The 24655-nt window shown below is 36.5% G+C and overlaps 1 protein-coding gene across 27 annotated transcripts in view; it reads left to right on the top strand.

Annotated features, from left to right (window-relative positions):
- Positions 1–24655, top strand: part of ABI3BP (ABI family member 3 binding protein) — a 137038-nt gene that overhangs the window by 86964 nt on the left and 25419 nt on the right. For 18 of the 27 annotated variants that reach the window (XM_050987252.1, XM_050987295.1, XM_050986933.1 and 15 more), the window contains 16 exons: positions 511–558; positions 1034–1108; positions 2660–2707; positions 3216–3290; positions 5503–5577; positions 6414–6488; positions 7731–7805; positions 8444–8518; positions 10158–10232; positions 10851–10925; positions 11407–11481; positions 13142–13216; positions 13696–13770; positions 14886–14951; positions 15296–15370; positions 20548–20649. In XM_050987252.1, coding sequence (XP_050843209.1) covers positions 511–558; positions 1034–1108; positions 2660–2707; positions 3216–3290; positions 5503–5577; positions 6414–6488; positions 7731–7805; positions 8444–8518; positions 10158–10232; positions 10851–10925; positions 11407–11481; positions 13142–13216; positions 13696–13770; positions 14886–14951; positions 15296–15370; positions 20548–20649 — 1164 coding nt within the window. The remainder of the gene's footprint in view (positions 1–510; positions 559–1033; positions 1109–2659; positions 2708–3215; positions 3291–5502; positions 5578–6413; positions 6489–7730; positions 7806–8443; positions 8519–10157; positions 10233–10850; positions 10926–11406; positions 11482–13141; positions 13217–13695; positions 13771–14885; positions 14952–15295; positions 15371–20547; positions 20650–24655) is intronic. The other 9 variants (XM_050987068.1, XM_050986645.1, XM_050986600.1 and 6 more) reach the window with 8 other exon arrangements.

Genomic DNA, 24655 nt, shown 5'->3' with positions numbered 1-24655 from the left:
TGGTTTTGTGATTCAAATTTTAAGTGGATATGAGAAAAAATTAACAGGCTTTATCAAACAAATTTTTTTTCAGATGACTGATAAATACAGCTCTACCAATAGCAGCCTTTTAGTGCTCTCCTTGGTTACTCACTTTAGAGGAAAAATTCAACAAATTTGTCACGATCAGGACACTACTTTGAAGAAACAGAGTTCAGTTTGATATTCTGTATATCAAGAGTCCCTTGCTGTCGCTAAGTTAAACTCTGCAATCTCTTCTCTTGCTTGTTCTTGGATTTACTGATTTATAGCCACATATTTTTGCTTCTATTGCCATCAAGTTTTTCCAATTACTTATTTCTTATTTTACCTGTATTATTTAGAATTTTAATTGCCCATGATTTAAAAGTCAGCTTGAAGATCCATATTACTGTGGGGTTTTGTTAGTGCCTGCTTTTCTACTTACCACTGGAGGACTTAAATTTTTGGGGTGTGTTCCTTACTCACTTTGTCACACTGTTTCTGTTGCAGTCTTGGAACCTATTGCACTTAGAACTGAGCCACCAAGGTCACCCCTAGGTAATAATATTTCCTTGGCAAGCTGTTGTGTTCGCTTTATTTACATCACAGCAAGTATCACTGAAGTTAGTCACCTTATGCCTCAGGATTGTTTCATTTAACCTCATTTTTTTTCTAGGTAATTGTCTTGCTTGGCATTCAAAACAGCTGTGTGTATTGCTCTCTTCACAGCTGGAATGTCTCCTTTATGAAAAAAGAAATTATGCTGGCAGCTCTCAATCACCTTTTTCATAATCATGCTCATTTGCGCTTGTTCCAGTTTTTATTTTAAAAACACAAACAAAAACTGAGCTTCAAAAATGACTAAAATTCCACTTTTTTGCTTAGATTGTTGTAAACACATGGAGAGTGTTACCTGATTTGCCTACTTCTTCTCAGTTGCAGGTGTGAGGTTTCTGTGCTTGTGTGTTCAGCTGGTATCAGAGGTAATTGCTGTGCAATTTAACCAACTCACTGCCCACATTTTCTCTTCCAGCTCCAAAGGCGACTCAACGTGTTCCTTCTAAACCTAAAACTTCACCCAAACCTCACGTTCCACAAGCCAAAGATGGTAAACTACTTTGTGATTGTTTCTAGTACAGTTGGTTTTGGATTAAAATGTGTTTATAGGCAGCTGTTTCGTTACCTGAGCCAGTTAAAACAGAATGGAGTTCTGTACTGTGCCGTTCAGCCATTTAATTGCAGCTTGCAAGAGTAGTGACATTTGCTAGGTATTTTTCACTGAGCTAAAGAATAAACCTCTGCTACTCCAAGGCAACAGGATGAGAATAGTGTTGTTACAGTCAGATTAACCTTGCTAACTAAGGCAAATACAAAGCAATTAAACTGTGTGCTGAGGCTACTTGGGGGGTATAATTTTTTCCAACGTTGCTTTGCATTGTTAAAATACATCTGTTTCCCTTCTAATCACAATCAAATAATTTCATGTCATTATTATTTTCTGCATGAGGGACTAAATTGCCCCGTTATAAATGCATACTTAGTATTTACTTATAAATATTTATTGGCATTAATGATCCTTTCTCCAAAATACTGGATTTTTATGTCATTAAATGTGAGAGCAGTTGAATTCAGTGGTAGACAGAAAAAAATTACTTTCTGTCCCATGTTCTCCAGTTGGTAATAGCAACAGAAAATGCAAGTGTCTCAAATATCAATATCTGTTATCCTTTGGTAAATGTGAAAAATTTAAGGATAAACACTTTTTGAAGACCTTTAAATTGTAGACATGGACCATTATTTTTGAAATCTGATGTTATCTATCAGATGTAATTTTCTCATGTAGCAAACAGTCAAAATCCTTGTCTTCTCAAAAAACTTGAACTATGGCATCTGATTATAAAACATTGTTTCCAAGTTACACCTTGAGATGCAACTTCTGATACACTCAGTTTTCACCTTTGTGGCCATTTTTCATTGTTATGTTAGTCTGGCCTTCTCAGAAATGGTTTATGGTTTTGTCACACAAATGTTGTGAGCTTGTATTGATCTGTGTTTAAAACAAACAAACAAACAAACAAAACCAAAACCCCCTACAACTTACTGTTTCTTCAAGAATCTGCAATATGCAGAACATTTTCTACAGCATCATCCACTTATCTTGTAAATGTCTTAAAATATCCAAAGACATTTCTTCTTTTTTTTTTTAATTGTAATCCATACAGAAGAATTGACACAATTTCCCATCCTTATGACTCTAAACCAATGGACTCTAGATCCATTCCAGTCTAGAGCTAAATTATATGACTCTGTAATTAAATACTCCATGTCATGCTCTTTAACAATAGTGTTCAGTACAAAAGCAAGTGCTGTCTGGTTCCAGTTGTGTATATAGAGTGCATTTGAAACACATCACCAAGGGAAGAGATTTGTGTCCCTAAAAAGCCATTTTCTGAATAAGAGAATGATAATATTTGGATATCTCATTGAAGTATATGGGAGTATCCTCCACTATGTGGAAGATTTAACTGCTTTCTCAGATATTTCTTTTGATACAACTCTTTCTGTATGAGGCAGTAGACAAAGTACACGATTCAAAAAGTAGTGCTAGTTTTAAATTTTCAACTTTCAAAACATCTTTTCTGTTTTGTTTCTGATACAGTCCTGGAATCTATAACACTTAGAACTGATCAACTAAAACCAACAATAGGTAACAGTTTTACCTACAGGGTAAATCATCTGGGGACCATCACATTTTGCTTTTTTCTCACTGACCATCACAAGCATTGCTTCATTGCACTCCACTCTCATAATTTTTTTACCATTAAAGTTCATCTTGTAAGGGGTGGGGGGGGTTTGGTAATTTTTCACTAACAATTCATAATCATCTTTTTCTCTTTTTTTCCTCACACAAATGTGTTCTGCAAAGGGGATGGAAGCACCACAACCTGCCTCTGACTGCTTGTCTCTATACTCCATTTCTGTCATGTGCTGCTTCACCTTTTATGCTGTGCAACAACACTGGCCTTGTTTTATATTGTCCTGTTACAGAGGTTTTCCATCAGCACTGGGATTTGTTATGTACCAGGCATTCATATTTCTCCATTACTCAAGTTTTTGTGATTCCAAAGGGTCCCAAAGGCATGTGGTCCTCTTTAATGTTATTCTTTCTGTCAGTATTAGTTCCCAAAAAGTTCTAATATTTGCTATTTTTTTAGTTCCTAGAGGACCACAGTATGTTCCTTCCAAACCTAGATCATCACCAAGCCCAGAGGTGCCACGAACAAGACCTGGTAAGTTCATTATTTTTTTACATTTTCATACTGACACATGTCTTATGGATTCTACTGTGATCACTGGAGCTTCAGATTTGTATGTATTCCTCAGGCATATATTTTAGAACATTCCTTGAGGGATAAAATCTAGTGACATGTAAAATTTATAAGCAACCTGGTAAATTAAAAATATCTTCAGTTCTTTATTGCATTGTAAGTCACTGCAGAAATGGATGTTTTCTGTACAATTCTCAGTGAAAATAAGTATTTTCTGTGTAATTTGTGTTCTGGTAAAATGAAGATGAAAATGAGGGGTGTCATTGCAAATAGGAAGGATTCTGCTCTGTATTCCTTGAATACAGAGCAGAATTCCTGTTTCTTCTTTTCCAGGCACAAGCTTTCATTCATACTTGTTGGTTCACTTTTCCAGAGCCCTTGTGTTGTTCAGAGATTTAAGAATGTTTAATACTTCCTATAATTGTGTCTGCATGGGTTCTTCTACCCATACACAACCTTAGAGGAATTAAGGAGGGGGAAAGTAAATTATGCAACTACCACTTGCATGTGTGAGGTACCATAGTGGGTTGACCCTGCCAGAAGCTAAGCACACACAAACCTCTTGCTCATTCTACCCCACAGGGGTCTGGGGGAGAGAATCAGAAGAGCAGAAGTAACAAAACAAAACAAAACAAAAAGGGAGGGGAAAAAAAATCATAGTTCAAGATAAAGACAGTTTAATAAGGGAGGATAAAAAGAGGTGGAAGAAAGCAAGTGGCACAAAGCAACCACACACCACATCCCACAGGCAGAGCAGAGCCAGTCTAGGAACAATGCGTGTTTTGTAAAGTTTTGTTGCTAAGATGGCTTTATGTGAGGTGGAATATCCCTTTGGCCAGGGTAGTTCTGCTGCCCTGTGTCCTCTCAGAGCATCCAGCCCACCCCTAGCCCAGCCCCCTTGCCTGGGGGCAGAGTGAAAAACAAAGAATTCTTGGATGATGTGACAGGGCATATTCAGCAACAACTAAAACATTGGTATTTTATCAACACTTCCTTCCTCATGAATCCAAAACAGAGTGCCACAGGGGCTGCTTTGAAGAAAATAACCTCCATTCCAGCCAGACCCAGAATGGGTATCCAGGGTACATGGAGTATTAGATGGTGCTGGTGAAGAGATAGGCAGAGAGACAACAACTCAGGTTCTTTTTCTCCTAAGTCTGCACCTATTGCTTGAAAAAAAAACCCTTGAAATAAGTCAGGAAAGTGTACAAAGCTGAAGGTAAAAAAAAAACCACCCACAGTCTCTTTGTGGCTTTTACAAAAACTTTGGGTTTATATTTAGGGTCTGTTCTGTATTAGAGCTTTTACCTTGAACTGGAGGAAGCTCTGTGGAACATAATATTTGGATGTTGAGTTTCAGGGATGAGTGACTATCTGTCACCAGCCCTAGCATGGATGGTCTGAGTATTGTGGAGACAGTGATTGTTCTTGGCAAAACTTTGGTTTTGTTGTTTTATGATGCTAATGCAGTTCTGGAAACAATTAGGTTTAGAACTGAGAAACCAAAGGCAACAATAGGTAATGATGCTTTCTTGTTTGAAGGGTCACATTGTCTTTCTTCTTCAGCACAAATTGTTAAAAGCAGACCTGAAAATATTTTCACCTTTCTTCGCATGTTCCTTCATAATTTAACTGTCAAGGTTCTTGGTGTCTTCTTATTTTCTATGAAACAATCAAGGAGAATCCCTGTTTCTTTCAAGTTGTTTTGCACATAAGATAGGGAAATTTTCTTCAACATTTAATGGTAAGAAGCAGAGGGCAGATCAGAATAGGATCCTAATTATATGTTTTCAGCTATCTCCTGTGGAGATAGCACCACTGCAGGTGCGGAGCACCATGGGTGGGCAGAGCTGCATCCTGAAAGCTTTCTTTCTCTTCCTCTTTCTTTTTCTTTCCTTCCCCTCCAGTTTTATGAAATGGAATTCAGTCCTTCATAGCGGATTGCAAAATAATTCTGTTCCACTCAAACCTCAATTTCACTGTCAGAACATAATCACTTCATTAATCCTGGGTCATACGGTTACTTGAGGCAGATCCATTTGTCTAAGGCATTTTTGTCCCTTGAATTTGATACTGTGAATCATTCCAGGACTACACTCATTACAGAACAGTTTATTTGTGTTTGAAGCTACTTATTACTTTAATAATGCTTAATCCAGTTTCTTTCTTTCAGCTTCTAAAGATACATATCACAGGCCTTCCAAACCTAGAACATCACCCAGTCCACGTGTTCCTCCAACTAGAGCAAGTAAGCTTATCAATATTTTGCCCTTTAGTGCATGAAAGTTTCATCACATTGAAAGTGTTCAAAATGGATGAGTTCTTTGAAGATACAGAGGTACTTATTGTCCAGGCTGTGCTTTGATGTCATAACCAAATTTTGCCATACAGCTGTCATTAATCAGCTGGATATTTATACGTGTCAATGACACACAATGGAGATGTGTGGGTTAACACACATCCTTAGCCCTTGCAAACAGGAAAATCTGCATCTTGATGTCCTTAGAGTGTGACAGAGAAATATTTGTATTTTTGAGTTGCTTCTATAAAAGTGTAAAATTACAGTACTTTGCTGTTCCCAAACCTTGGATATAGCTCTGTCAATTTAAAAATTACAGGTACATTTCCATGTTTCTTCTGCTTTGACTGCTTTGCTGAGGATTTTTTTTTTAATGCAAAGTTGATTTAAATGAGCAGCAGGTTTTTGGAATATGAAACACTTGTGAAGCACAACTAGGAGGTGTTAGAACTACAGCAATTTACTCTGTAGAGAGCTGTGTTTGTTATTGCTGTTAGGAGTGGAAAGTTGATCTGACACTGCACTGTAAAAGTCCCTTTGTCTTTAGTCTCTACACTGGCATTGTATTGACTGCACTAACAGGAGATCTCTTTGGGATTATTTTAAAATTACAGAAATAATCCCTAAAAAATTTCTTAGAAAATGAATCTCTGATTCAGCAGAAAAATTGAAAGATATATGTTGAATCATCATCCTCAATAATAAATTCAAAACTTTGCACATCTTCATAAGTCCCAGAATCATCATCCTCAATAATAAATTCAAAACTTTGCTCATTTCCACAGGTCCCAAAGAAAGTCGACGAGTCCCTTCCAAGCCCAGGGCATCACCAAGTCCAGATGTACCACACACAAAGCCTGGTACACATTGTTGTTTTGTTGTTCTTGAATATCCAGGGGTTCTTTTGAGTTGCCTTTCCTCAGTAATCAAGTGCTGATTACAAATACATTCTCTGATGATCATTAAATATTTGTTTCAAGAAAAACAGAGGTGATTTCTATTTTTAATGTCTGAGTTTTAATAGTTGCCTCTGCTTTTCAGCCACATGACATCTATCACAGATGAATAACCTGTACAGCAGGGTAGGCAACACAGAAACATCATGAGAAGCTGGAAAGAAATTGCATCTCTTTTGTGCCTGTCAAAAGGTGCTTAGAGAAAAACCCAACTGAGGGCCTTCATGTATGACTCCAAATATCTCTAACTGAAACCACTCATGGGTTTGTGTGACCTGGTAATGGAATGTCACCCTTAAAAATAAACTTAATAGGGAGTTACATACTAATGAACGGCCAAACCTCTGTAACTTCTAACAGTTCTGAAAGTATCCCTCGAACATTATTTTGAGTGAGTGTATATTCACTAATTTTACAAAGAAAAGGAGAAAAAAAATAGAATGTATTCCAAATTGAAAACAAGCCAGTCATGTCAAAGGGAGTATTTTTACCACTAACTTATACTCACCACTGTGTACCTTGTTGTTTTTATGGGGTTTTGGCAGTTAGTACATTTACAGTACTAACAACAAAAGACAGCAGCAGGTAAATTTGTCACCTTGAGCTGGTCATTATTATTTTTTCACTACTCCTTGGGCCAATGTTGATATACCACTAGTCTGTTTTTCACATAATCTGTTTGTGATTTCAATTGTTTTCTTTTCTGCTAATTGAACTACATTCTACTCTGTTGCAGGTATTGAAAGATTCCTAGCTGGCTTGTTGTCTTCACATAAAATTTCTTTCCCTGTCACACACGTTGTAATTCCTTTGACACTTGTAGGAGACCAGCACACCATGGGTATTGCAGTTATGGGTTCTGAAATACAGCCAGAAATATATTCCCTGTAGTTGTCTGTGCTCTTTCTGGCTTTGCTGCTTGACTCCAGATTTGCTTACCTGATTAATTTTCCACTCATGTTTTCATTCAAGATTTTATTTTCTCTTGAATTCCTGACATGTATCTGACCTGGTTTTGATATGTATCAGTTTTTCAGGCTGTCATGCAGGGATTGTTTTTCTTTGCAAGCATGAGACATGCAGTGCCTGTGCAACAAACCTAATTTTGTCAAAGCATAAACCCTTAAAACAGATCTTTTCTTTCAGCTCTTAAAGAACCACAACATATTCCTTTTAAACCTAGAGCAACTCCCATCCCGGATGCTCCATACAGGAAGCCTGGTAAATTATTTGGTCTTCTTGAAGCTTCAGTGGATAATTGAACAATTGTTTTTGGGGTGGAAATGGGGGGAATAATCATCAGTGCATCAGCTGTCACCTGGTTATTATTCTAGGTTAAGAAACCTCAGTGGAAATGCAATTAAATCTGATGGAAACTTCAACAGTTCAAGAGTTTTTGTATTTTATGCAGATATTAACAGACGAAATTAGTATCAACCTATATGTTTTAATCAAGGATAAAACATTATTTGCAGCTTCTGTCTGAGCAGCAGATTTTAATAGTGTGCACCATGTTTTTGAAGATTTTATGAGAGAAACCTCCTAGCACTATTGCAATGCTTTTTCTTTACACATGCATTTTCACTCAGTTTATAGGGAGGATTCCCTTCAATTACATTTTGCTTAGGTGACTCCCCATCATAAATCCAACTGACCTATGTAATATGATCATTGATTTCTCTAAAGGTTTGTTACTGTTGTTTCCTAACCATAAATTTCTGAGGGTAAATGCCCATTGTTGTTTTAAAACATCCCTTTCCAGTTGTATACAGTATAGTGCTGAAAGGTTTTTTTGAGAAAAGGAGGAAAGTGAGGTTCCTTTCATTACTCAGATAATTTATTGACATTTTTTCCAACAGAGATTCTTCCAACCTTTGATGAACCAGATACTACTATGATTCCTCATATTCCTGAAAGAACAAAGGCAATATTTGGTAACTGTTATTTCATAAATAATTATTCTATTTTACACCTTTTTTAGAGAGTATCATCTTAGAGAGAGCTTATTATATTTTATTAAAGGCTAATAATGAAATTTTGCTCTACTTTATGATACTTACTTGCTCTTTGGTCTTGATAAGGGTAGTAATGCATGAGCTCACTTACTTTCAAAGGTTCTTTTTCTCCTCTTCTAGCCTTTCCAGTCAGGATGATGCAATTCCTCCAGATGTTATCTATTTTCCAGTAAAAGGGGACTTTATTTAAAGAGCAGATAGTGATGCTCCACAGAGTCACAGTATATTCTGAGTTGGAAGGGACCCACAAGGACCATCGAGTCCAACTCTGAAATAAACTGGCCCATCACAACCCTTGCATTATCACCATGCTCTACCCAACTGAGTTAATCCCCTATTCTTCGTGTGAATTGTGGATAATTTCATTCTAAAACACTCTTCTTCTTCACTCCTCATGGTTTAATTTTACAGAAAAATATTCTGATATATCAACAATGGCATAGTCTCCAGACCAGCTATGTGACCATCTAAATCCCACTCCTTGAAACCATCCTCTCTGCTTTCTTCTAGTTATCCATGTTGGGAAGACTTGCTTAAATATAAGAAGCCTTAGCTGAGTGTTCTCTCTTAACTTAATTGTCAGATGTGGAGCAAGTAAGGGTCCCTGAACCCAAACGCTGTCCAGGAGCAGGAGCATTGCTTGAGCAATTGTTGTTCCACCAGTTTTCTGTCCCCAGCTTCAGAGACAGACCTTGACTGTGGTTTTCTGAGAATGAAATGGCATACATTTTCTGAGAATGAAATATTAATAGGCATTTTATAATCTTCAAACTATGTTTCTTTTCTTTTTGAGGAAGAGGAAATTAAAACTGCTTTTAAACATGTTTCTATTTCAATTTATATTCCCTGTATGCAATGATACTTAGGTTAGTATTCATTCGGTATCTCTTCATCTATCTACATCTATGAAGTAGGTACCCTGTTGTAAACACCTGAGCTACCTGAGAAATAGTCATATGAGGAAAATGATTCTTCAGAGCAAGGGGGATGAAAACTGCACAGGCTAAGGCAGATCATTTCGGACCTCTCACATTGGTATAGACCACAGACTAAAAAGTGCTAAGATAACCTTTTCCAGTAAATGATTCCTACTTTTACTTACAAGATTAATAGGTTTTTTTTTTTTTATCTGAATAGTGTGAAGATAACAATATTAAATCATTCCCACATAAGAACAAAAGAATTTAATTTAAAAATCAAGTTTGACACAAATGTTCCAGTGAAAAAGAACTCCTCTGCTCATATACTCATGCGTGGCAGATGAGGAAGACACAGGTTACCCCTGTCTATTTTTGTCCTATTACAGTATGATGATGTTAATGGCTATATTCCAGACTGCTTGATGCAAAGCTACAAATTTGTATATATTTTTTTAGAAGTCTTCTTGTATAAGTGGCCATTTAACTTGTCTTCCTTTCTTTGCAGGAATTCCAGCTTTCAGCTTATTCTTGAATAATTTGCCTTATTCTATATCAGATCATACTTATGTTCCTCATGTGCTGTGAAAAGCAGTGCATTTTTTCATTCTTGTTTTGGGTGCTTTTTGTTTTTATTCCAGCTCCAACTGAGAAACAGTTTATTCATACCAAACGAAAAACAACTGAAAGACCAAGAGTGCCATACACCAAACATGGTAATGGAGTCATTATTTTAATTTTGTGTTTAATCATTCTTTCCCCAAGTTTCAGGTTTTGTGCTTCTTAATGGGATTACTCGTAGCCAGTTTTGTGGTGAAAAAATGCATTGCACTTCAGATGATCAATCCAAAATAAGCCAAAACTGCACTACAAATACTAGAAGATATATATAATATCTATAATGGTATTCCACTGTCTATTACACACAGCAAATGATGACGGAAATGTAGTAATGTGGGCATTGACAAATTTCAGTGGCTAGGCAGACTGAATTCTCTGTGATTACTGGTAATCTTGGGTGCTCCTCTGTGAGCATTTTTTGTTAATCTTTTCTTGAAATGCAGCATAACTTCTTTACAATGTGCTCGTGCAGTTAGCAACAGACATCATCTGAAAATTGCTTTAAAAATAGTTATGGAGGACTGTGTGGTTTCCCATTTTTGGTATAAATGTATAGCAGAAGTTAATAGAGAGATAATTATGTCTGTCAGCAGTTGATTGTCAAGATATTCTGCTACTCCTTAGTTTGGGATATTTTGCAGGTTTTAGCAAATGCTGCTTTGTTTAGATTACAGATAAATATTCTAAGATTTTTCACATTTTCTCCTTAACAGCAATATACCCGACCACTCCGCAACCAATTGTTACAAAATCTTCTACCACCACTGGTCATTCAAGGCCAACAATGGGTAAATAAGTTTCCTTAACATTAAGATGCAGGTATTTCTAGTTTTTCAGTGGAGAAATTTCTAGAGAACATGCTCCGGTGGGGTATTTATACAACACCATTCCACTAGCCTTCATTCTGCTGCCACGTGCATGAATCTTAGGATACAGAGGATTGTCATTTCTATTTGTCAAGTCAAGCAAAAATAGCCTACAGCTTATGTCTGATCAGAAGTCTGTATTTGTCAAATCTCCAACCAAAGTCAGTGGCCTAATTTTTCTTTTAGAGCAAGAATTTTAGCCCCTAACTCGATTTATCCTGCAGCACACTGCTGGGACTTTTCTGTGTTTTGGATAGTCATTCTGTTTCAGGTTCCAGACAGCCATGGAATTGTTATTGTCTTTTTTTCAGGCATTTGAGGCATGCATTTTCTGTGGGCTAAGTATGGCATTGGATCATAACTCCTGAAGAATACAATAATAGTCTTTTTCCTTTTCTTTCAGCTCCAAAAGAAACACTGATCATTCCTTCCAAATCCAAAACATCTGTTGGGCCAGAAGTACCACAAACTAAACCTGGTAATTTACAGTTTGTAACTTTAGAAGTGTTACTGTGGCACTGTCTTAGTTATATTTCTGCTGTCACCAAGTTTTGTGGCCATGGGGCATGCATAATAAGTAGACAGAATTTTGTATCATTGTTCAGCTGAGAACTTGTTCATAAATTATATCAAAGTGAATGCCCAAGAATTGGATCAATTTCCATGGAAAGCAGTTGGATGGGTTTAGTAGCCATCAAAAGATGTGAGAAATTTAATTACTTTTAATAAAAATACATTTCTGTGCTTACATTCAAAAAGTTCTTTTGTTTTGGGGAATTTTATTATTCTAAATCCATTTGATTCAATTTCTCAAGTACTTTTGAAAATCGGGTTACAGAGTTTTAGTCCAAGATATTTTACATGCTAAGAGTAGAAGTGCCTTCAATAGCAGTGATTTTTGCAGTAGCCATGGTAGATTCAGGATGCACATCTGTAGTGAAGGGTGGTGATATCTGAGCTTTCCGCGAGGTGATCTATTTCAATAGAAATTGCTAAGGAGGAAGGTGGCAGGAGGAAAATACAGTTAGGTGAGGAGAGACTACATGTCTATAACAGTAGCTCCTGATCTTTCCTTCTCTCCCATCTAACCTCTGAATTGATAAAATTTTATTCTTAGACAAATAACTTAATGAACAGTTTAGTACTTCCCCCCCCCCTTTCTCCTTGTCCATTTTTTATGGCCAAAGAGATTTCAAGCAGAGACCCTATTCATTCAAGAACTATATTCTTATCTGTACATACACCATATGTACTTATATATTGCTGTAACGTCAAACTGAGCAGTCCAGGAAAAAGATTTCTTTTCTAAATACTTTGTTTTGAAAGGCTGCTCATCTAACCAAGTTAGATTCTAAGTCTCAGCTGAATAAGAGTTATTTGCAATCATGTCATAGTTATCAAGTCCCATCTTTTGGTACCACTACAAATTTAGTTTTAGGGAAAGAATTTTACAGAACAGAATTTAGAGGCTTATTTTTTGCCTTTTAAAAATCAACATAAAATTTATATATAAAGTCTGAATCGTTATAAAGGTGTATATGCAAAACAAGCTACTGGTAGGAAAAACTGTAAACAAGTGTTTTCTGTGAAATACAAATGGCACCTTTTAGCAACTGCTCCTTATGCTAGTAAGTAGGTAATTTTCCAACTTCCATATTTTTACCTTATTTCTTTTTTTTTTACCTTATTCTCCTATTTATTGAAAGACAAAGAGTCATATTGTGGGTGCCTCTGCTTGCCAGTCTGTCCTTTTCATCCAGTAACTCAGAGACCTTTCAATTAATCATTCAAGTTTGAATGAGGTCTAAAAAATAAATACATTACTCATAACTTCTAGATTTTTTTTTTTTTGAGAAGTGTAAGTTAATCAACATGTATGAGAAAGACCAAAGACTGTCAGAACTGTAGGTTTAGGGCAAGTGTTCTGAAGTTAGTGGGGACCCAGCATGATAGTTGCACTGTCTGCTTGTCAGCATGAAAATACATCCAGACTAATCAGAATGTGCCTGTCTCAAGTCTGTTCAAATTGTCCTAGCAGATGTGCAGATAGGTTTTTAGGAAACAATGGAGACAGATCCTTCATGAAATCCAGCTTCTTTAATTTGCCTTCTCACAGAACAATGGTTTATTTTTTATAGCTCCAAGGGCAACACACCTGGGATCAATTAACCTTGTAACAGTTCATGTTGTTGATGGGTCCAAAATAACTTTGGGTAATGAGAATATTACATCAGTTTATTTTTCATCAATCTTTACTTTCTCTGCTTTTGCTATATGGCTAAACCTACACTTTAATCAACAGAAATACTTTATTATATCTCTGTCATGTTCATTTGTTAGTTACAGTCCAGTGCATGTACAAAATGTTGCTGGTTTTAATTTTCCAGGCATTTTCCTTATTCATATGATTCTTTATAGAAGTAAGTACTACATGTACGAGGCTGAGGAGTCATGTGAAAAGTCACTGCCTTATCATCTTTTCTGGTTTTGTCTGACTTACTAATGATATATATCTTACCAGACTTGAAAAGACTTTTATATGAATAAAAGCATAATTTTCAGCCAGATTTCTAGCACTGACTCTTTTGTTTATGATTTGCACAGACAGTTCAAATTTCCTTTCCATCTGTGATGTCTTATGTTTAAAAGGAAATCATTTGCATTTGCTAAGCAGTAATATGTCCATTTTCAGTTCCCAGTGAAACATACCACATTTCACCCAGGCCCAAAATTGGTCAAGCAACTGAAATTCCTTGGTTCAACACAGGTAATTTTTTAAGATTTTCTGAAGCTGTTGTATTGAGAGTCTGTAAATCTTAAGTAAAATCAGTATAGTTTAATGGTCTGTTCATTATTACCTTTAAAACTGTTCCAAATATGTAACATGAAAATTTATTTTCCCCTTATCAAATATTTTATTTTATTGCTCTGAAAATGGGATTTGCACGGTATTGCCTCAAATATTGAAGATTATGTGAAGTTTTCAAACAGTATCAGAGCTGTGTATTGGATACTCATATGTATATAGTGTTGCAAACATCGATGTAACCCAGTTCCAACTTTTTCCTTACAAGATCTAAATCTGTGAAACTTCCCCAGTCTAAATTATAAAGTTAAAAATGAGTAATATATTCTGTCCTGTATTTTCTCTGATGCTTTGGAGAGGCTGGATTAAGGGTTATGGGTCGAACATTTATTTGTCTTGAATATCAAATAGCCAGCTCTACTTAAAAAACTGATTTACAGACATTGCTAATTAGGCACAAGATAATAGTGACTACTGCTGATTCTTTCAGCTTCCACAGATCCCATAACATCCTGAGTATCAAAACTATTTTGCAAGTGAAAAGCAACAATAAAAAAAGGTTGAGGGCTTCTGATTTCAACCTTGCTGATGACACTGTTCTGCAGCTGCCCTGCACAGTGTCTGCATTGAATGCTCCCAGTTGTTTTCCCAGCAATACTTTAATGTTTCATAGTTTTATCTAAGTCTTTGGTTTGGGGGGGGTTCAGTTCAGTGTTTTATTTTGAGGTTTTTTGTTTGTTTGTTTTTTACAGAACCTAATTAAATGTCTTAAGGCCATGGATACCTTGCAGAGCTAACTCTGTATCCATATACAGTTGGGTAACTGGCTGTAAATATTTTACATCTTTTTCCTAAACCTACATATGAATGTAACTGGTCAGACTGCATGATGGAGTCATCTGGCCACTAAAGAAACTAGCATTTTCCACATGCATTTTGGATTAGAACTCATAGAACTCTCATGTGTCCATTTTGCTGTATCACATTGGTGCATGGACCTTTTTGTCTGGCAAATTGCACTGCCCTGTCCCTGTTCTGTTACACACAGCACTGAAACAGGACCTTATTTCTTTCAGCACCGCACAAAACTCGTCTCACTTCTGCAAGACCACAGCCTACAGATAAATCACAGACCAGACCTGGTAATAATTGTTTATTCAGTCTGGGATGGGGAAGAGATTAAATAGTTAATTAATTTTGTCTATTCTTAGTGGAATTTTAAGTATTGCTGGGAGGGGAAAAAAGGGTGATATTTTTCAATCAATTAATAAGTCTAGTGGTAAAGCCTTTCCAAATCAGAAAAAAAAAAAAGAAAAAAGAAATGAAACCAAAACCATGAGGGTCATCACAGCATCACAGCAGGTGTTGCTTCTTTTCTCTAGTGTGGAATTCTTGGCATCACATAGGAGTCTGTTGGGTACCCTTCTCATGGAACTTCTTTCTTTTTTCTTCTTTTTCCTTTTTTTCTTTTGAAACTCTCTCACAGCTTTTAGTAAAACCACACTAGCACCAGTCAGAACAAAAGCACCTGGACTGCCAAAGTGGATTATGCCAACAACAGGTAGAGTTCTGGGTTTGGGGTGTTTTTTTTAATTTATCAATAAAAGACTGGAATGTGACTTCCCCAAGTCATCTTGAGCCTTGCAAAATATCTCACTGTGTTTTATTCTAGAATTTAATTCCTCAGAGTGCCATGTGTAATTGTTTCTACTGATCTTGTTATACAATTCCTGAGGGTGATTATGAAATTATGTTGGCACCCAGTTTGTGTTCATTTACAGATTCATTACTGTGTGGCAACTCTTTACTAATGTTTTCTAGATGTCAGATCCACAATAAGTACTGGAAAATGCTTCATTGAAAAAGATAACCCACTTGTTTGAGTCCAAGTCAGGAGGCTTGGTAGGGAAGCCTTAAAGCCAGGTATCTCTCTAGTTACTGCCTATGCATGTGGTCTGGTCACATAAGACCTACCCACACTCAGACCATGCAGTATTTGGACTGTGCAGTATTCAGGCTTGGATACTTCAGCAGCAAAAAATTCCATGTTGGTGGATGGCAGACGATAGTGAGAGCTTCAATTTACATCTCCTTATCAACAGATAACAAATGTCCCTAACCACAGAGATTTATTAAAAGTACATGTCTGCTTGGGGGAAAAATAGTTTATCCTTTTTCAGCTGGACTTGATTTTTCCATCCAATCAACATAATATTTTCAGTGTTAATTCATAATGAATCCATATTTTTTTATGTCATGGAGCACTGATTTATTACATCAATACAAATAGCATTGGGAATTTATTTTTTATACAGCCATTGGTTAATTAAAAATATATTTTTGGGATTCTTCACCAACAGTTCAAGTTAAAATAATAAATAAAATAAATAAATAAATAATGTACATATTCAAGGGAAACATTTGGCTGACCACCCACTAAAAGTTCTATTGTCCCACACTATTGCTGGCTCCTGTTACTATTTGTCTGCTAGCTAGATTGGGATAGCCTGAGTGATATTCCATCTATTCTAAACATTTTTGCCTGTTTAATGTTTCTTTCTGCTATATTTGTCAATTTAATATGTGTTGCTGATCATAGAATGTCTTGAGCTACTCATTCCTATACGTTTTTGCAAGCTCACCATGTGGTTAGAAATGGTAAAAACTCAGCAGAGATGGTTGTATATTTAAATTGAATTAAATTTAACCTGTTTAGAGTATAGCATAAATTTCTGTATTACATGTGGAGTGACTGCTTTCACTAGAGGCACAAATTCTTTGACCTTTCATAGTCCTTCTGGTAAATTAAAAGAGGCCATCAGATTAAATTCCAGGACATCAGAGCCAATTAAAGCATCGATTCCCCAGTTTCAGTAGTTGTGGGTCAAAAGGTTTTGTTGTTAACTGGTGCTGGAAATCACCTTATACAAGTGAGTTTTCTAATGTCTGATTACTGGAATAGGAGAATCCAGGAGTGATCACATTATGAAATTATGCACAAACACACAATCACATTACACAGCACACTGAGCTTTTCTCTTCTCCCCTATAGTCATAACCTCAGCAGAGGTATTGGTAGGTTATTAAAAACACCAGCAAAAATTAATACATGCTAAGGAAATCAGTAGTATAAACATAATACTAGTAAACTGCTACATGGAGTTTTATGTGCTTAATGCTGGTTTAAGTTGCTGAAGTATTGTTTTAAGCAATCATACTGTAAGTGGCCCTCTTGGTGTGCCCATCATTTGTTATTATTTCCATGTCTTTAGAGTAGTGCCTGTTGCCAGGAAGAACTAGAGCTTAGTTGTGGTAGATGGTGTCAGAAGTCACCACAAAACTACTAATTACTGGGCATGCTGTGTGTACTCACTGGTAAATAAGTACCTTCTTTTAGAATTCTTCTGGAAAATGATACTTCCAGGAGTGGTTTCCATTGGCAAGTTAAATATTTTTTCTCTAAGTTAAAGAAACATGCTGTAGATGTCTCTTAGCTAAATTTTGTGTGCTGCCAAGTAAGCCCTTTAAGTCAAAGTATCCAAAGTACCAAAGGCCTTTATCTCTTGCCCACTTCTTTGCACCTCCAACCCCACTGCCACAACAGCTCATTGACGCATGTCTGTGAGGCTGCACCTTTCTTCTGAGAAGTGTAAGAGAAATCACCAATGAATTTCATGAATTTATGTCATCTTGTCAGCTTGTCACAAATTTCAGTCTGTATTTTCTGGATGATCAGTAAGGAAAATCCCAAGTCTTCTGTAAGGCAAGTACATCACAGTATTGCGCCAGTGTCTGAGACACAAGGCTGACTGGGCCCACAAAAATAAATTTGCACAAAAAGGAATTCAGGTAACCAATTAAAGAAATCTTCTGTGTCTCTCCCAAGCAATGTGCAGTTAATTATCTATTGCAAAAGAATTCTTAAGTCTGCAAAAGAGACTTGGGAAAGACCTCTATAACCTGGAACGCCAAATCCTACCAGCTGAGCAAAGACTAAAAAAGTTCCTTTTTCAATTTTTTCTGTGGTTGGCTTATCAGAATCCTGAACTTTTGACCTAAGATGATCAGAATTTTTAAGTGGGCTGTTAGGAATATGCTCTATACGTGTAACAATATGTTTTCAGACTTACCTTTAGACATTACATCACTTATTCTTGGATATTCTGTTATTTGGACACCAGTTTGGATCTTTTAATTCCTTGCTGGACTGGCCCCACTGTTGATTGTACTCCATTTCTTCTTCCTGACTGGGCTTGTTAGCCTCAGTGCAAAGATGTTTCACCCCATGCAGGGAGGGCTTGGCAGCTGCAGGGCCCAGATGATAAACGGTGGAATTTGTTTTTTCCAGCACCAGCACATGGGGTTGTGGCTGGTTTCCTGGCAGGCTTTTCAGCCTCCTGGCCAGCTCTAGTGCCAGGTGGTAAACTGGACTGTGGAAAAGAGGCAGGGATTGCTTCCTCATGACTAGCATTCCTTTTAGTTTTTTGTCATGTTTTAGCCATTTTCTCTAGAATGCCATTTTATTCAGATGGCTTTTCATGTTGGTGTATGTAACTTACCTTACTGGGTTGTTTTTTAATTTAATCCTCACCTTATAAATACTGCTCCTGATTTGCTGAGCTTTCTGACAAATGTCAGCAAACAAACTTAGAGCAACATTTCTATTTCCCTTGTGAAAGGGAGTCATACATGGTTTTCATTAAAATGTATGAGAAACATTTCAGAGAAATGTTCCAGAGAAACTGAAGTATAAAGGAATTTCAGTTTATTTTATCAAGGGGACTTTTTTCATTATTTCCCTTTAAATGATCTACCCTCCTAATGGTATTCCTACAATTAAAGACATCAGAACCAGGAGAGGTTAGTTTAACATGTTCCAGACCCTGTGAGTGTTTCCAGGAAAAAATATAGAATTAAAAGAAGACACAAAGACATATGCAAATAATAGGTCTATTCTAAATTCTGGTTAAAAGTTTGGATGAATGTGTTAGGTGCTTTTAATAGGCAAGTTACATTAGGCAAATGCTATGAGAAATACAGCAAACTTTGGTTTTGCAGGTAGCTCGTGTGGAAACACAAATTTTATGTAACTTGAAATATTCAAAATAAGAGATTATGTCAACATGAAGGTATTGTGGTTTGAAACTTTAACTTATTTTTCATTACTACTTTACTAATGTCAAAAGAGCAGTTTCTGAAAAGAAAACAAAATTACTTCTTCCAATATTTTGATCATTCTCAGCTGACACAACTCAGAAAATATGACTCTAAACAGGATTCTAAGAAGCAGAATAGAGGTAGGTTTTGTGTAGAGACTGTAATATGCACAAATAATATAGTCTTGTAATGTGCATTTGTGTGATTTAGTGTGAATTAGTCAATGTACAACCACATTGATATGTTCACTTAAAGGTGAGCTGAGAAACTAAACATGCTCTAACTTTATCTCATGATGCACAAGATTATTTTTATTTTTTTAAGGCTAGTGCTGGTCTTCTCATGCCTTTTCTTCCTTGAACATCATTCACATGAAACGTTGATTATCACTCTGGTGCTTTGTATAGCTGAAGATCTAATTAATCTTTCTAACTACCTGAAGACAAATTGCTGTTATATAAATCCATATGATGTGTACAGATATTTTAGACACATGGACCAGGTCACCTGCATCCATTTCCCAGCTTCCTGCAAGTCTTACTCCCAGCTTACTTTAATCTTCAATAAATTATTTATCATGTATGGACTGTGGATTTGTAGTGAACGTGCAACAAAAATGGTCAAATAGTAAAGTAATTGAAAAATTACCTGCTTCATACCATTAAAATACTAGTGAAATGTCAAAAAAAATTGAGGACCAGATTATAAATCTATGAAATCTTTAGCTGAAGTGATTAGATCATGTTGGAACAGGGTTGGAATTTGATAATTAAAGTAATATTGAGATTTATTTTTTTAAAATATGACAAGTTTTAGGGGGTTTTGTCTTACATTCATATTGAGGGAGTGGGGGGATTTTCCCAAAAACATGATGAAGTTGCAATGCATCTTCTTGCTTTACTGTATATACAGTCTTTATAAAGGAAATATACTTACTTTATGTAGAGACAGTATATTAATTTAACATCCTGGCTGTCCTATAAATACCAGCATGTGAAACAGTTGTTCTGTACCAGGAGTTGTGTTGATCTTTTAATGCCACTTACTTTTTTAAAAATGTGTTTATAAAACTTTTAAGTAGGACTTTCTCTTATATACAAACTGGATGTTTTGTATACTTTGTCTCCTGTACTCCAAACATGGTGAATACATTTGGTCCAGAACTGCTCTGAACATTTAATATGGAGGATGACCAGAGATCATATATGGGGAGAAGGATAACTTTGCCCTTTGCAAGAATCAATGGACATTTTACTCTTTACACAGAAAAAACAGAATGTTCTCTCAGCTCATTTTTCCACATATAATCTTGGTTACCTCTTCATCTTATTAATTTTCTCTTTCCAAATATACTTTACTCGAGGGGTGTTTAAAATTAAACTGCAGGCTTTGTAGAACCAGATCACTTTCCACTTACCTGAATAAGAAGATAATGGATATCACCAAGTTATCAGTAAAAACACAGATGAGACACACATTGGTTTTGCACATGTCAGCTGGAGTTTGACCATATTCAGTATACAAGTATACCATGACTTGGTGCCACACTGTAGATACTTATTTCATTTCCTTTTTTCACAGATGACTTTTATACACCAGAAGACTTATATACTGCCAGACCAATTGACATGGATGTCAAAAGACCTCCAGAATATGTTGACACCTGGCAAAAGCCAATTTCTGGTAAGGTTAATAAAAGTAAACAATAAAGCAATTCTTAACAGTTGTTATTAAAAATAAAAATGCTGCCTTTTCTGCGCACAAAACACTTCCACTGAGAAGAAAAAATAATTCATAATCATCCTCATCAATACACATTCTAATGGCTTCAGGATGCTACTGAAAGAGATAAAAATAAGAATAATTTATAGCCACTACTTAGTCACTTACATATGCTTAGTCACTATATATGGTAGAAATTTTCATCACTAGAGCTGTATCCTTTTGATCTAACAGCTACAATACTGTAAGCACTAATTTTTTCCATGCTAATATTTTCCACGTAGCAAAGGAGAATCAGGTAAAAGCATAACAAACTTGTACTCCCATGTATGAGGAAGTTTCATTGAATATTGGGATTGTTGGAAAAATTATAACATTTGGCTTGAAGGAAAATATCAATGTGGAGTAAATCAGGTTACAGATTTTTTTTACATGTATAATACAAGACTTCTAAGGTTTACTCTTCTGGCAAGTCTTGCAATCCTGTTTTCAAAAAAATCAAAATATTTTGACTGAAGCATACACACAACAGGTAAGTACCCTGATGTGTAAAGAATTGCTCTGTTTCATAAGCATAATCAAGCATAAAATTTACTTTAGCTGGGTTTTTTTTCTGACATAGAAACAGACTGAAAATGAAATCTTTTGTTTTACTCTTGGGTTTACTACTCAGCGGCAGATGTTTTTTTTCGGTATCTTCTTCTTTGAGAACATGTTACTGGATTTTAAAATACTGTTTTGTAATCCTATTTTATAATTAAATAATGTTCCTAATCCCTGTTGGATTTTCTTTACACCTAATTTACCTCTACAAAGGCAAGAGCCTATCTTGATAGCCAGGTTCTGATGTTTTATCCTTTTTTAGTTTATTCAGTCTGACCACTGTACTTTGCAAAGATTAAATCTAGCGTGATGTACTATTAGTTGCAGCTGAAGGCAAAGTGTAAACTCAAAACAAGGATGATACTCTGCACTTTTTGTTACTGAATGTCAGGCAATGGTGTTTCCTTAAGTAAATCCAACTTGTGATTTGCAGAGACTTGAAGGTTTTTTATGCACATAAATTTGAGGGGACATTAAGACCAGCTTTTACTTGTTTTATGATATTTGATGTCAAAAGTTAAGCTTTTAGAGCTTTGAGGTCAGTCAATACCTTGAACTGTAGTCTAAAAGGCGGTTGGGTATGGTTGTGAAGTTAGCTACTACTGTTTCATAATTTTCTTGTATAGCTGCAGCCTTAACATGTATATCAAAATTCATGGAATTGTAGAATGGTTTGGGTAAGAAGGAATGTTTAAGATGGAAGAGTTCCACCCCACCTGCCTTGGGAGGGACACCTTCCACCAAACCAGGTTGCTCCAAGCCCCATCCAACCTGGCTTTGAACAGTGCCAGGAATGAGGCATCCACAGTTTCTCTTGGCAGCTTGTGCCTGTGCCTCATCACCCTCACAGTAAAGAATTTCTTCCTAATATCTAATCTAAACCAACTCTCTTCCAGTATATATTATTATCTAATATAAATCTACCCTTTAAACAGTTTAAAACTGTCTCTCCTTGTCCTACCACTGTTAGAAACCCTTTCTCCATTTCTCTCACAAGCCCTCTTTAAGGACTGCAGGTTGCACTAAAATCTCTCTGGAGCCTTTTCTCCTCATTAAACAGCACCAGCTCTCTGAGTTTCTTCACAGCAGAAGAGCTCCAGCCCTCTGATAGATTTTGTGGCCCTTCCATGGACTTGCTCTAGCAGACCCATGTTGTTGTTTTACTGGAGACCCCAGAGCTGGATGCAGCACTCCATGTGGGGCCTCCCAAGAGCAGAGGGGTAGAATCGCCGCCTTCTCCCTGCTGGCCACACTCCTTTTGGTGCAGCCCAGGATACACATGGCTTTCTGGGCTGCAAGCCCACGTTGCTGGTTTGTCTCTAGTTTTTCATCCAGCAGTATTCTCAAGTCCATACCTGCAGAGCAGGGCTGTTTTTAATCTCTCATCTAGCCAGTGCTGGGACTGGTGATTGCACCCAGTCCAGGAGCTGGATTTTGTGCTTGGCCATGGTGGAGTCCAGGAGGTTTGCATTGGCCACTGCTCAACCTGCCAGGGTTGTCTGGATGGGATCCTTCCCTCCAGTGTGTCCACTGCACATCCAGCTTGGTATCATCCACAGAACCACTGAGGGTGCACTCATTCCCATTGTCTGTATCACCTATTAAGATGTCTGCCCTAAGAGGCTGCTCATCCTTCTCTTTCACCAAGAGTGTCTGAGTTAAGGACTCCCAGTCATAAAGAAGCCTAGAGGTTAATTAAATAAGAACATTTCACCATGTTGTTGTCCTTACAAGAATCTACACTCACAACATCCCTAAATTCTATTGTGCATCCTAGTTTACAAGTTCACATTCTGGTAATTAGACTTTGTAGCATCATTGACCAGCACCCAAATCATTGTTGGAAGTAAAAGAAGGGAAAAGTAGGAGTTCTTGTTTTTTCCAGAGTACACTACAGTAGATTCAATTGTGACCCAGTACTTTGAATGTGATGTTTTAGTTTGCCTATAACTGTTGTAGTTGTGCTGCTCAGAAAATATGATAGAAACAACTGGCAAGTCAATACTTGCACATCTTTACTTCATAAATACCTTGGACAACCCCTTCCCTTTGGGCAGGGGAAAAGTAATGATGAATACTACCATATAGCAATATCTAGGGTATGATGACATATATGCAAAAAATTATTCTATTTTTTCTGGCCTTAAGCATATTTTTTTGATCTCATCTGGAAATTAAGAATTACTATGAAACCTACAAATGCTATTTTCAAAACCACTACATCCTCCTAAATTAGGTAGAGCATTATTTTCTGTCTTGATCTGAGTGATTTTTAAAAAATAAATCAACTGTTTTATAAGAGACTGCAAGAGTCCAAAAAGGAAAAAGGAAGAAAGAGACATGGAGATATTCCTGGTTGTATATTGTAAGTATTTCCAAAAAAGCTCTCCTAAATGAGTCTTTGGATCTGCTCCCTCCTCACCCACAGTCTCTCTATTTATAGGGTGAGCTAAGGTCTGATACACAGGACCTGCAGTACCTTATGGAGCCAGTAATTCAGTATCAGGCAGCTTGCATAGTTGTTGACATTGGCAGCCTTATGAGCATTATACTACTCTTGAGGATTTTCTCCTTTTAGGTACAAAAAGGCTTTTGTTACATAAATGTGTTGCACATATCTCCTGGATTTTCTTAAGGAAAGAAGGGCAAAGGTGAATAGTGGAACAAAAATCTTTTCCTTTGCCTTTCCTTTGCATAATAAAATCCTTCATAATTGTCTGGAAAATACAGTAAAATGATTTGTAAGTATGAATTAAGGGGCTTAGGTTTTCCTTTTAGACCTCACTGTCAAAGAAATTATCAGATTAATGTAATGGGTACTGGCTGGAGCTGCACATTGAAATAACCAAATTGCGTGCTTCAGAAATTTCGACAACAGTAATTGTTTTTAGCCATGTCGGTGTATGAGGTGACAGTAACTTTTTTCAGTTTTGAATAACTAGAATAAAGGGTTCCTAATGATAATTTTGTTTTCTTACATATTTTGCTTCAAGCTGAGGGTGGCCAGTTGTATTAGTCAGAAAGTACAAGAGGTCAGAAATTTTGTGAGTAGGATACTGAAGATGTTTCCTAGCACATTGGGGTGGTGTTTGTTGTATGAGGATGTACCCATTTCAATGCCAAAAAATTACTTTTGACAAAAATGAGTAGCTGCACAGAAAGTGAATCACTGAAGCTCTTGTGCAAAATCTCAAAGGAACTACATTTCTTTTCAGTGTAAACTTTGTTTAAAACTTCAGGGCACACAGTTCTGAGAGATTTAAGGTTGAAAATGCAGCTCAGATCATCTCCTAATATCACCTCTCCCCCTTTGATATTAAATCAGATATGAAACATTGCTTGACAAGTCAGAATACAACTTCTA

This window comes from Serinus canaria, chromosome 1 (genome assembly GCF_022539315.1).
Source record: "Serinus canaria isolate serCan28SL12 chromosome 1, serCan2020, whole genome shotgun sequence".
NCBI lineage: Eukaryota > Metazoa > Chordata > Aves > Passeriformes > Fringillidae > Serinus > Serinus canaria.
Note: the sequence above shows the minus strand (reverse complement) of the source record. Positions and strands in the feature narration are given on the sequence as shown.